The sequence below is a fragment of the Chelonia mydas genome, chromosome 5, assembly GCF_015237465.2.
Source record: "Chelonia mydas isolate rCheMyd1 chromosome 5, rCheMyd1.pri.v2, whole genome shotgun sequence".
Lineage (NCBI taxonomy): Eukaryota > Metazoa > Chordata > Testudines > Cheloniidae > Chelonia > Chelonia mydas.
The window spans coordinates 100,562,175-100,574,818 of NC_051245.2; the positions used below are offsets into that span (position 1 = coordinate 100,562,175).

The following is a 12,644-nucleotide window of genomic DNA, read 5'->3' on the forward strand; positions in this document are numbered from 1 at the left end:
TTGTCCCAATCTACTCCTTTCTCTCTTGCAATCCGGATGACTTCCCCCTCTGTGCTGCCTGGGTGCCAGCAGTGAGGGTCATTGAGGCATAGGAGAGACAGGCCCTGCTTTCAGGTCTAGCTCCCAGCCCCATCTTAGCCCCTTCACGGTTCAGAGTAGCAGTTACAGGGAAAGCCCTTCTGAGCGTTCATAGCCCTGAGCCGGAGCATGCTCAGCTAATCTGTGGGGATGATGCATGCACAGTTTAGTTGGCACTAGGAGCAGTGAGAGGCTCCAGCATGCTCAGTGAGGATGCAGTCGGTGGAGATTTTAGCTGTTAATGTTGAAGAAGTCTTTACTGCATGTGCAAACAGCGATTTTTTTCAAAGGCTTATAACTTGGGAAAATTTGGGTGGATTTTCATGAGGATGGCAAAAGTTACATCTCTGACACACGTGCCACCCTGCCAAATTTCAAGTCCCTGCTCCAAAGCGCAGAGGCAGTATAGCATTTCAGGTGAAATGTCTTAATTTTTTTAACATGGGCAAAGTGATGTATATTTTCTTATCCTTCTCAAAAACAACTGAACCATTTTGGCTGAAATTTTCCAAAAAAAATTGAACCTGAGACACACATTGGGCATGAAAAATTTCATCCCTGACAGTTAAAGTTTCATAAAATTATAAGCAACTGAGCATAGGGCCTTATAATAGGAAGTATTGGGCAACCTTAATAATGGACGGTGCTACCAGCCCTGCCTATAATTAAAGGCTGATCTGTGAGCAGCATTCCTACTGAAGTTAAAAGGGACTTGAAAGCAGAAGAGGGGACAGAATTAGTCCCATCTGAGGGTTAGCCACTTACAAGATTCTCAGCCAAATTCTGCTCTCAGATACACGCAGGTTGCTCCCATTTCAGTCAAGGAGGTTAGTGTCAATGGTCTACATTATTTTTCTCCTTCTTAATCTCTCCTCTTGTGTCCTACTATTCTTCTACTTTCTCCCTCCTTTCCTCTAAACCTTCTACCCGGACTGTGTTCTTCACTTCTCTGTTACTCTGTTGGTGTCATTCCTTCTCTCATGCTGCTCCATAAGCAGCTCTTATTTTGTCCTGTTTTGTTTGCCAAGTGGTCCATTCTCTCCTCTTTTTGAAATCCCAACTTAAAAACAACTTCTTCCAGGAATCATGCCTACCATTCCCCCCCCCCCCCTTCATCTCCCTATGCTCAATATAAATGACCTTCTAATAATGTTAATAGCTAACCACCAGTGAAAGCTACTGCCTTTTTTGAATTACTAATATACTTCAGGCCTTATTTGATATCTTCCTAGCCGTAGAACATATATTAAAGCTATCCGAATTTGAAATCTAGATAGATAATGGACATAATTTAACCATTAGTTAAATTTTCTAACCAGTTGGAGAGGAATTAATGGTGTCATTTTATTTGTGCCTGCCATATGCGATCTGTTTAATTTCCTAGACTAACACTTTCTTTTAAATGCCTTCTGGTTTTTACTTGTTTATTTACATAAAAATGTATTTGTCTTTATCAGGAAGATAAAAGCCTGGTTCATGGGAACGTATGTGCAAAAAATATCTTGCTTATCAGAGAAGAAGATAGGAAGTCTGGAAACCTTCCATTTATCAAGCTTAGTGATCCTGGCATCAGCATGACAGTTTTGCCAAAAGACAGTAAGTCTTGGAGTCAACTGTCTGGGCTATTGTTTGTAACATTGAAAATATTTGTATTTTTATTCCTCCAGCCTCTCATTGTACTGATTGTTTATTGTGATATAAGCTCCTCCGGCCTTTCTCCAGTCCCTAAAACACCATCCCAGACAGCAGTTAAAACTGCATCGTATCAACAAATGGCTATAGGAAACAGTCAAAACTTTCTGCTGGGTGGTTTTGTTTGGTTTTAAATAAGTCTGTACAAGAACACAAACCGGTTAAGATGGTGCATTAGGAAGACTGGCATTTCAACACAGATTACTGTATGTTCTAAGCAAAACATCTTTACCAAAGGGATGTTTGACCATGCTGTAATGTGGCATGACTCAGTCTACTGTACTTGTGGCATACTGCTGGATTAGTAGTCACTGCAGGTCGGGATTCAAGTGCTTTATTATAGTAATGTGGAGAAGTTTAGAGAACATATGGAAAGCCCAGCATTTTCAAAAGTAACCAGGGATTTTCAGGTGCCCAATTTGAAACTGCGGGGACCTGATTTTCAAAACCATCCCCAACGCATCTCGGGCTGGGCACCTGAAATCACTGCACTCTTGAAAATGATGACCTATATATCTATAATATGCTGCTGTTCTGTCACTTTTACAAGCTGTGAAATGCTTTCAAATGGAGTAAAAATATTAGTAATAGGACAATGTGCACAAGTGGATGCATCTGATTATTGACTATTAGATGGATAGATAATGTATCCATTCTCTTTGTTCTCCCCTTTTTTGTCTTTTAAAGTGATACTGTCAGGTGAAAATTCATATATTCTTAAACAGGTTTCCTTAGCCGTATTACAAATAACACCTTAGATTATTCAAATTGGAAGTATTTTTAAAATTTAAGGTACCAGTCTTCATTGATACTGTTTACTCTTTTTTTGGGGGGGTGGGAGGGCTATATTCAGTTTGGAAGATGAAAACAGACTAATCCATTTTGGCTTTAATCATATATTAATCACATATTTGGCTTTATAGTTTATATATGGTGGCAGGATGCTGCAACCTTCGGAATGCAAGCAGTGTAGTGTGATGGTGATGTTATCCAATAAACTTTCCACTGAATTTTTTAAAAGTTGCAACATTTCTTTTGGTGGCAGTCTTTTGTAAACTTAATTTCAAAAATCCTAAATCTTGGGTCTAAACTGATCTGACAGTATCCTTTTAGCTTGTTCCCCGATCAGTTTTAGTTTTGATCAAATAATGAAGATTCAAACAGTTGAATTCCTCTGTGTGCACACTGCTGCTTGTTGCAGAGTCAGCATGTTGCGCCCCATCTGAAAACTGCTAAGCGTATGCCTCTGATTTTTTACCCTCTCAATCTTGTGTGGGAACTACTGTTTCTTGATAGTGGGAAAGGGCATTCATGTCAGAGCAACAACACGATGTAGAAATTCCTTAGATCTGGCTTCATGGGGCTATAAAGAGAAGACAGTCAATGAACTTTTAAAATTAGAAGCAATGATACTTCATTCTAGTTACAAGTTCATCATTTGTGCGTGTGTCATTTAGCATTTACTACTGAAGAACAAAAAGAAAAGGAGGACTTGTGGCACCTTAGAGACTAACCAATTTATTTGAGCATGAGCTTTCGTGAGCTACAGCTCACTTCATCGGATGCATACTGTGGAAATTGCAGAAGACATTATATACACAGACACCATGAAACAATACCTCCTCCCACCCCACTCTCCTGCTAAGTGGGGTGGGAGGAGGTATTGTTTCATGGTGTCTGTGTATATAATGTCTTCTGCAATTTCCACAGTATGCATCCGATGAAGTGAGCTGTAGCTCACGAAAGCTCATGCTCAAATAAATTGGTTAGTCTCTAAGGTGCCACAAGTCCTCCTTTTCTTTTTGCGAATACAGACTAACACGGCTGTTACTCTGAAACCTGTCATTATTGAAGAACAGGAACTTGAGAAGAGTTGAAGTATTTCATTCTAAAAAAATAAGGGAATTGTAGAAATTCAAACTTTTACTAATTCTAATGTGTTTAAGTAGAATTTGGAGATAAAAGTAGACACTTCAGTATTATTTGTGACCTGTTGTGTATTCATGATTACATAGTTCTTCTTGAAAGGATACCCTGGGTCCCACCTGAATGCATTGAAAATCCTAAACAGCTAAGCTTAGCAACAGACAAGTGGAGTTTTGGTACCACTTTATGGGAAATCTGCAGTGGGGGAGACAAGCCCCTTGGTGCACTGGATTCTCCCAGAGTAAGTATTGGCAAGTAGCGTTGTTTGTTACTGTACCTGTGAATACCATGTTTCTTTGTTGACTATACTTTCTAGTCACCCTTAAAATGCTTTTTAGTGCAGTATCACATTGGGTCTTGCAGAGAGTCCCAACCCCAAATTATCCAATGCAGAAGCGTTTACAGGTATAAAAATGTCTCCAAAAATAGAATACAACTTTAAAAATTTCCAAAATTATTGCTCCGTAATATTGCCGGTCTTTTCTGCAGGCATATTTAGTCCATCTCTCTTGAAAATCATCAGGAGAGTCCCCTAAACACAAAACCCAACCCTTTTTGGAGCTTTATACAAACTCACTTGTACCCATCACAGAAGCCTAATCTTGCCTGTGGCGGCGGCTGCTGTAATTTCCCAATAGTTCCCTCAATCAGCTCATTTAATGACTCATTCCTAGCAGAGCCACTGGATAGACACTTACCTGGAAGGAGAAACGTCTGAGATACTAGCCCCCTCTGACTCATCCACACTCTCTCATAATCAGAATGAGGCTCTTACAGCTAGAGACAGAACTCAGCCAGCCCACAGGTGGGCAAAACTTTCTTACTGTTCCATCCTAGTTAGGCTGCACAGAATCACCTGCGCAAAGAAAATAAATTGGCCTTTCTCGTTTAAACCAGAAATGGCTGTTCTGCCACAGATACCATGTTTGTCACAAAGCTGCTGAGAATGCTATTATATGCTAAAGCATCTTGTATATCTTTAATCCTAGAAGCTACAGTTTTATGAAGATAGGCACCAGCTTCCTGCTCCAAACTGGACAGAACTAGCAAATCTTATAAACAACTGTATGGATTATGAGCCAGATTTCAGACTTTCTTTCAGAGCCATTATACGTGATCTTAACAGCTTGTTCACGCCAGGTAAGCTCATGAAGGAAAGGGAATGGATTTTTGGTAGAAGATTGTGAACTCTTTGGGGCAGGAGCTGTTGTTTTTTTTTCTGTGTCCACAGAATGCCCAATGGTCCAAGGCACTACCACAATATAAACAACAGAAATTATAATGAATATATTTTATTGTTTTCCAGTTTGCTATTAAAAGTGAATTTTATGTCGGGATCACTCAAAACATTTTCATTGTATTATAAATATTTATTTCAAATATATTGGCAAGATTGCACGCCTAGCTTCTTAGTGAAGCACATTATATCAATGATCCTTGTACTTTCTCCCAGTTGCTGTGATAAATACTGCTAAACTTCCTACTGTTCCTGCAGACTTACTCTCTGGTTATCAAATGCCCTTCTGATTTTTGAATGTTGTCCCCCCTAGAAAAGGGGCCATTGCACAGTAGGTGTTATAGTTAAACCAGCAAGGATTGGTTTGCAAAAATGCTTGTTTGAAAATTCTTAAGAGAAGGGTCACTGTTAGTCAGCTGTCAAGACCAGTCTCTCTCTTTTTTTGGCCCAGCAGCATCCAGAGTGTCACTCCAATTTGCTGGTTTGTCATTCTTTATGGCAGCAACATAGTATCTAATATTTATTTAGGAAACTGAGTTCAATACACTGTTTATGTCTATCCAGAGCATAATAGAATATTGAGAGGAGAGGGGAGCATGTCAGCAAAATGACAACATTTGCCCTTTCATCATTTTTTTTTTGTTTTTTTTTTTGTTTTTGTTTTTGCCCAGATTATGAGCTATTGACAGAAAATGACATGTTGCCAAACATGAGGATTGGTGCTCTTGGGTTTTCTGGGGCATTTGAAGACAGGGACCCAACGCAATTTGAAGAGAGACACCTTAAGTTCTTACAGCAACTTGGCAAGGTAGGAAGCTTTGAACTCTAATTGGCTGAAAGAAATAAGGTTACTTAGGTGTAACTGAGGTTCTTCGAGATGACTCTGCATGTTCTCATTTATGGGTGATTAGCCACTCGGAAGGAAGTTTTGAACTCTAAGGCCTGGTCTGCACTAAAAAATTAGATCGGTTTAACTACGTCTGTCAGGCGTGTGAAAAATCCACACCCTGAGCGGCGTTGTTAAGCTGACCTAAGTCCCCCTGCCAACAGCACTAGGTTGACGGAAGCGTTCTTCCATCAACCCAGCTACTGCCTCTTGGGAAGATGAATTACCGCTGCTGCTGGGAAAACCCCTCCGGTTGGTGTAGATAGCATCTTCAAGGAAGCACTACAGCAGCGCAGCTGTGCTGCTGTAGCGTTTCAAGTGTAGACAAGCCCTCAGTGGCTGGAAGAACCCCACCTTTCAATTGCCTCCTGGTGATTTCTTATACATTATTTTCACTGCACCCTTGTGTTACTGGAATAGATTGTGTAAACACGGTTTCAGACAGATATAAGCACAATGCACATTCTGTCCTGATTTGCCTGTCGGTCACTGTGTAGGCTATCACGAAACAGGAGAGAACTCTGGGATGGACTCTCTGCACTGAGTCTAGTGTCACTGAGTGGTTAAATGTTTCAGGAGTGCGTTACTAACACCAAGAGAGACCTATCTTTTTCCATTTTTATTTTCTGCTCTTAGATTCATTTAAAATTGCTCCTAAGCTCTTCGGCATGGTAACTGATTATTTTTTTGTATCTGAACTATCCTGAATATCCTCTTTCCCCTTCTTCCCACCTCCTCAACCTGCTTCCCAAACACATCTCCCCCTAATCCCACCTAAACTGTCCCCTGCGATACTCTTTCCCCCCCCCCCCCCCCCCCCCCGGTGTCCTGGTTTTTCACTTTGAAAATCTGGTCACTTTAATCCTGGTGCAGTCCTACACAGGTGATTAGGAAACGACTGTGACATGGGCTTTTTTAGTTTGTGTTTCTGTTTTGGTCTAGGGTAACTTTGGCAGTGTCGAGATGTGCCGGTATGACCCACTACAAGACAATACTGGAGAGGTAGTGGCTGTGAAAAAGCTACAACACAGCACAGAAGAGCACCTACGAGATTTTGAAAGGGAAATTGAAATCCTTAAATCCCTGCAGCACGATAACATTGTTAAGTACAAGGGAGTGTGCTACAGTGCCGGTATGTAAAGCATTTAACATAGAATCATAGAACTGGAAGGGACATTGAGAGGTCATCTAGTCCAGTCCCCTGCACTCAAGGCAGGACTAAGTATTATCTAGACCATGCCTAACAGGTGTTTGTCCTTCCTTGCTCACACTGCTTATTAATCAATACAAAGCCAGAACTCATTAAATGTTTTCATGTTGTTGGGATACATTTCCTGACTTTATCAGAGCTTTTATAGATGGCAGAGCAAAAGAATCAGTGTCCATCATACAGTGCTTCATTATGCCAAATGGACACAATTTCATCTAGTTAATCTGCTGCAGTTATAGACGACTATTCTCTGATAACTTCTTTAAAAGTAAAAATTGTAACTATTTGCAACTAATCACACTGTAAAGTACAGACAAAAATCTGTGTAGAAAGTCATCAATAGTTCCATAAAAATGTTGGGGAACCTAAATATTTCTTCAACTTTTTGTTTTTGACTCACTGCCGTGTCTCAGCAGAGTGAAACTCACCACTTCATGGACCTCCTTTATGAGAGGAGAATAGCCAGGGCGTGTGTAAGAAGGTTTAAAGTCATGGAGTGAAATCTTGGCTCTGTTGAAATCAGTGGGAGTTTTGCCATTCTCATCGGTAGCGTCAGGATTTCACCCATGGTCTTTGCTCTAAAAAGCCTTGTTTTCAAACCAAAATGAAGCTTTTCAAGCTGTTAACATTGCTGACCAACTTGACGGCAGCTACCATCTTCACCTGTGTAACGAGATGGAACTTTAAAAGACTAATTTCTGTTTTGTGTTGGGGGTGCTAGTTAAAGCATGAATCAGATATAACTTTGGACATACTAATAGTCTCTTGCTTCAGAAATAAGCATTTCCACTTCACCTTCACATGTATTTTAAGTAAATATTGTGGCTGTGACTCAGCGCTTAACTTTCAGCAGTAGCTGAGTATAGGTACACAAATTTGCATTTATGTTAATGTGGGTTTAAGTAGATAAATGCACATTGCTGGGCAGGCTAAAGGACAATTACTAAGCATTCACTGACACGGTATTTAATTAAAAATATGTTCAGTGGTTAAAGAAAAGTTTAAATGCACTTCTGTGATTATGTCCTATTACAGTGCGACAACAATTTGATTTATTTTAGGTAAATGAAAATGTGGGAGAAGATTGCCTTTATAAATTCTGATTTCAGAGACAGCAGGACTAAATTGCTGCATAACTTCTCTCACTCCTTTCTCTAATCAAAACCAGGATTAGGTGGATTTTAGTAGATTTGCTCTCACTTGCTGCCTCATTGGAGTAATTTTTTTCCCTAGGGCCTACAGACTTTGAACATTTTTGTTGAGCTTGTCTGTGGCCTCTCATTCTACCCTGCAAAGGAGGTCTTTCTTCTCTTGAGAGAAACCGATTAGTAATCTTTTCGTAAAAGATGATGATAATATAATGATAGCCCGCTGTGCTCAGGAAGGAATCACCTGCCCCACCCCCACCCCACCACCACCACCACACAGCACTGCATACTAGTGGGTAGGTGTATTATTAGTGTTGAGATTTGTTTATCTTCTTGTGAAGCAACAGATATTGCCTGACGCTGGAGCAAGGTAGTATACTTCATGAACAAATGAACTGAGCCAGTATGGCACTCTCAGTTTGTGAACCACAGAGAGTATTAATATTCATTCAGTGATCCAGGTACAATATTTAACTCAGTGGCCACCTGTGACAGTGAATTCAACGGGCTGAATCTGTGCTATATGAAGTAGTGTTTCATTTTAGTCTGTGTTCTTGCCGTTTATTTCACAACTGATTTGTTATGGGACAGAGTAAAACTGAGAGACTGATCAACTTTCATTATGCTCCTTCATTAGAAAATAGTTGGAGAAAAATTGTCTGCTGTGAAGCCTCTTTAAAAAGGCCTAAATCTGTTGCATTGTCAGTTTTTTGGGCTTAGCAGAATTTATTGTAGAATCTTGTGCTATTTAAGATGTACTCTAGATAGGGCACTTGAGTATTTCTGGTTAAAAATTGCTGGCAAACTAACAGAGAATTCTCCGTCGGTCCTGTAACTGTTTCTTCAATTATGGAGTCATTAATTTGCTCTAGATTGAATGCATCTGTTTGTATATTTATTTACTTTACTAGAAAAGTGTCCAGCTGTGAAAGTTTGAGGTTTGAGTGAGAGAGGATGTCTAGGTATTCATAGAAGACAATGTGTACAAACACACCACACACAATCCATGTGTTTTGCTCAGTTCGTTGTGCATTCTTGTCACTTTGGCACTGCAAAATAAAACAGTCATCACATTTTAGAAGTCCTTTCTCTACGACCTTCTCTACACTGGAAAAATACATGGTGTTTACTAATGTGATTTTAAACATGTAGACAGGAACAAGTATGTGTTAATATTGTGTTCATTAACATGATACTCTTTCCTATTGACTTCACCTCAGTTCTGCATGGATACAGTGGTATGCTCGTGCATTGTCCATTGCAAAATTGAAGTTTTATTTGCTGTGTGGCTGAGATCCCTGCGTGTACCCGTGTAACTGGATTGTCACTCCTACTTCTTTCTAGCTCTATGGGGTGTCTTACCACATGGAGTGTCTTGCCCCATGTGCTGTTGGTGGCACTCTGTGTATGACCTCCTGACTTTGTGTTCCCTGCTGAGATGTGCCATAACTCCAGATTTCTCAGGATGCACTGATACAAACATGGTTGGGCATTGTGATAGTATGAACGTGCAAAGATGTCTGACACATAACTGTGTTATGTTCTGCTCTGTGGACATAGTTCAACTTTGTGTTTATTGTAACTAGGTCAGAGAAGGAGGGTGTCATGACCTCGTTACAAAACCATGGTGGTACATGTAGTGCAGATGCGGCCAAGGTTAAAACTGCAAATCTATCCATCTTACTTCCATACAGAGTAAGAATGTGGTGTGACACAGGCTATGTAAGACTGTTCTAGTCACTCACTTATGTAAGGAAAGGAACTACACATGTTCTGATGGAGCAAGAATAGAAGAGCCTCCAGGGTGAACTATTTAAATATTTTCAGCACTGTTTGCTAGTAAATTTATTTGCAGATGTATATAATTATTTGTATTAAGAAATGACAAAAATAGAACCTTAAATTTTATATGTATTTAAAAAGGTCGTAGAAATCTGAGATTAATAATGGAATATTTACCATATGGAAGTTTGCGAGACTATATCCAGAAACACAAGGAGAGGCTGGATCACAAGAAACTTCTGCAATATACGTCTCAGATATGCAAGGTAAGAAAACCTTTTGATGCTGTTTACAATGTACATACCTGCCATCTGTTAGCAGTGCTTACCCCTAAAGAATGTTTATTGTTATATTGATTAGAAATGCCTGATTCACCAAATGAATGTTTGTTTTCATTGTCAACACTGGTTTGTGAGTAGGGAGTAACTAGATGTCCTTCTTCTCAAAGGGTGACCCCCACATCTCTGAAAACTAATCACCTTTTTGCTTATTCTAAGCAAGTTGGTCAAATGTCCTCTTAGATATTGGTGTTATGTGCTTCTTACTGTGTGAAAGTAAAGCATTCTGTAGTACATGCCAGTATACTCTTTAGTTGATAAAGATGTGAGCAGCAACAGAGGCACTGAAGCTTGTCTGTCTCCTGACTCAGACAGACAGCATGCCATCACTTCCAGTTAATTTGTGTTTGAAGCCATAAAGATATCTTTGCAGCCATAAGGGCTAGAATTTTTTTTTTTTTTAAATAAAAGCTTAGATTAGATTTTCCAGAGGCTGATGACACCTAGGTATGGTTTCTATTCATCGTGGGCTAGCAGATTTTTCAAGATCTGGTTGTTCAACTATAATAGTACCATTACCACAACCTATAATAAAACAATCAAAGATTTTATATTTACACAGTGTTAGCCTTTTACTGGATGCTTTTCCACTAAAAGCAAAGAAGCATGTGCTGTGTTTTCCTGAGACCCAGCACAGAAGCCAGAATCCTGCTAGAAATACCCAAAATTGCAATATTTGTGTTGCTTGCCTTGTTGCTTGGTATTGATGTAATATGAGTTTTGAAATCCTGAGAACCAAATAGGCATCCAGCATTTTGGATGTCCTCATCTGGTCTCCTTCATGAGGCGGGTTATACATAATATAGCTTCCCTACCTATTGTGTTCAGCACAGGAGAAACTGTAGACATTTCAAATTTCACCAAATATCCAGGATTTTTGTAAAATTCTGACCTTTTCATTAAACATTTTAGAATTCCTTCTTAAAAAATAAAAAAACCCAAAACCTTTTATTTTATTTTATTTTTGGCCAAAGGCTAAAACAAGTTAATCTTTTCAACATCTAAATGGAACAAAACCGTAAACTTGTATAAGAATTGTAGTGTATGTGAATGTTCCTATATATGCATCCAGATTCTTCTGTGACTAGTTTTTAGCTGTGAGTACTATGCCACCAGTTGTACTCCTGCAGATTTAGCTATGGTTAAATGTCAGTTTCACTTTTTTATTTTTACCTGCAGGATTTTGTTGTTGCTCTGAATTTTTCTGTTCAGTAACAGGAAGAGGCCTTAAGGTTGTTCAAAAGACTCTTTGAAGTCACTCCTTTTGAGAGGATTTTTTTGTAGTTACTTCTTTGTTTGGTAAATATATTCAGCTTTGAACTACTGAGACACTAAGTAGTTACTGTCTGAAATACTGTACCATGCTATGGCCATGAAATATGGGATGGGAGAAATCCTCATATCTTCCTCTTCTTGAGCCCTCTTTCCCCCTCTCTTCTTCTGCCTCTTTCTGTCTTTCCTTGTGTTTTTTTTGACATTTTAAAATCTCCCCTTATTTTTTTGCTCCACATTTCTTCCTATTGATTTTTTTAAAGAAGACTTTTTAAAAGTCTGTCTTCCCCACGTCAGTGACTTAAATGTAAATTCCTCCCCCTTTTCTGATCTTTTCTCTCACATCAATATTTTAAGCCATGTTTCTTTGCTCCCCTGCCATCTCTTCTGTCCCTCCCTTTTCTCCATCCCATTATTTCCTAAGCCCCATGGCTTGTAGCTGACACTTTACAAATCCTCTGCTATGAAAATCAGCACTCCCAGAGGCAGCTCTTCTTGTAGCTAATGAGGATGCTTCTATAGGCGCCAGTTAGTGCAGCAGGAGCTAGTTGTGTGGTGGCAAAGTGTAGGAATCTGCGTGCAGTTCTGTAAAGTGCTGCGAGATACCGGAACAGGGAGGGGACTGGCCCTGGGTGAGTTTCCCGCCTCTGGATCCTGCTTTGGGCAGTTTTTGATGCACTTTTGCTGTCTCCTGAACTAGCTTTGGAGCCATTTGTCGTTTTTTGAAGTCTGAATATTTTTCCTTTAGACTTAAATTTAATTTAAACTCTTCAAGAGCCCAGATTGATCAAGCAACAAATGATGTACACAGTAGCATTGCAGTCAAAACTGGCCTGTCGGGCCCTACAAAGCCCAGCTATGAGCCCCTTGGATTTGGGGGCAACTAGAAATGTAAAGGAGAATCTTTGCTTTTTCTTTTCTTTTCTTTTTTTTTTAAATTAAACTTCTAGCCAGTTCTCTTGCAGAGAGAACTTTGCAAATATAGCTGATATAAGACAATTATTAGGTTGAAAAGAACAAGCACTTGGGATCCAGGCTCCACTTCTGCAGCAGGAAGCTGGTGGGACCTATAGAT

At 39.6% G+C, this 12,644-nt stretch overlaps 1 protein-coding gene across 3 annotated transcripts in view; it reads left to right on the plus strand.

The window, feature by feature from the left end:
* JAK2 (Janus kinase 2) overlaps positions 1-12,644 on the plus strand; it is a 156,353-nt gene that overhangs the window by 123,483 nt on the left and 20,226 nt on the right. For all 3 annotated transcript variants that reach the window (XM_027827858.3, XM_043546956.1, XM_043546955.1), the window contains 6 exons: positions 1,536-1,674; positions 3,786-3,937; positions 4,686-4,836; positions 5,605-5,741; positions 6,762-6,951; positions 10,101-10,225. In XM_027827858.3, coding sequence (XP_027683659.2) covers positions 1,536-1,674; positions 3,786-3,937; positions 4,686-4,836; positions 5,605-5,741; positions 6,762-6,951; positions 10,101-10,225 — 894 coding nt within the window. The remainder of the gene's footprint in view (positions 1-1,535; positions 1,675-3,785; positions 3,938-4,685; positions 4,837-5,604; positions 5,742-6,761; positions 6,952-10,100; positions 10,226-12,644) is intronic.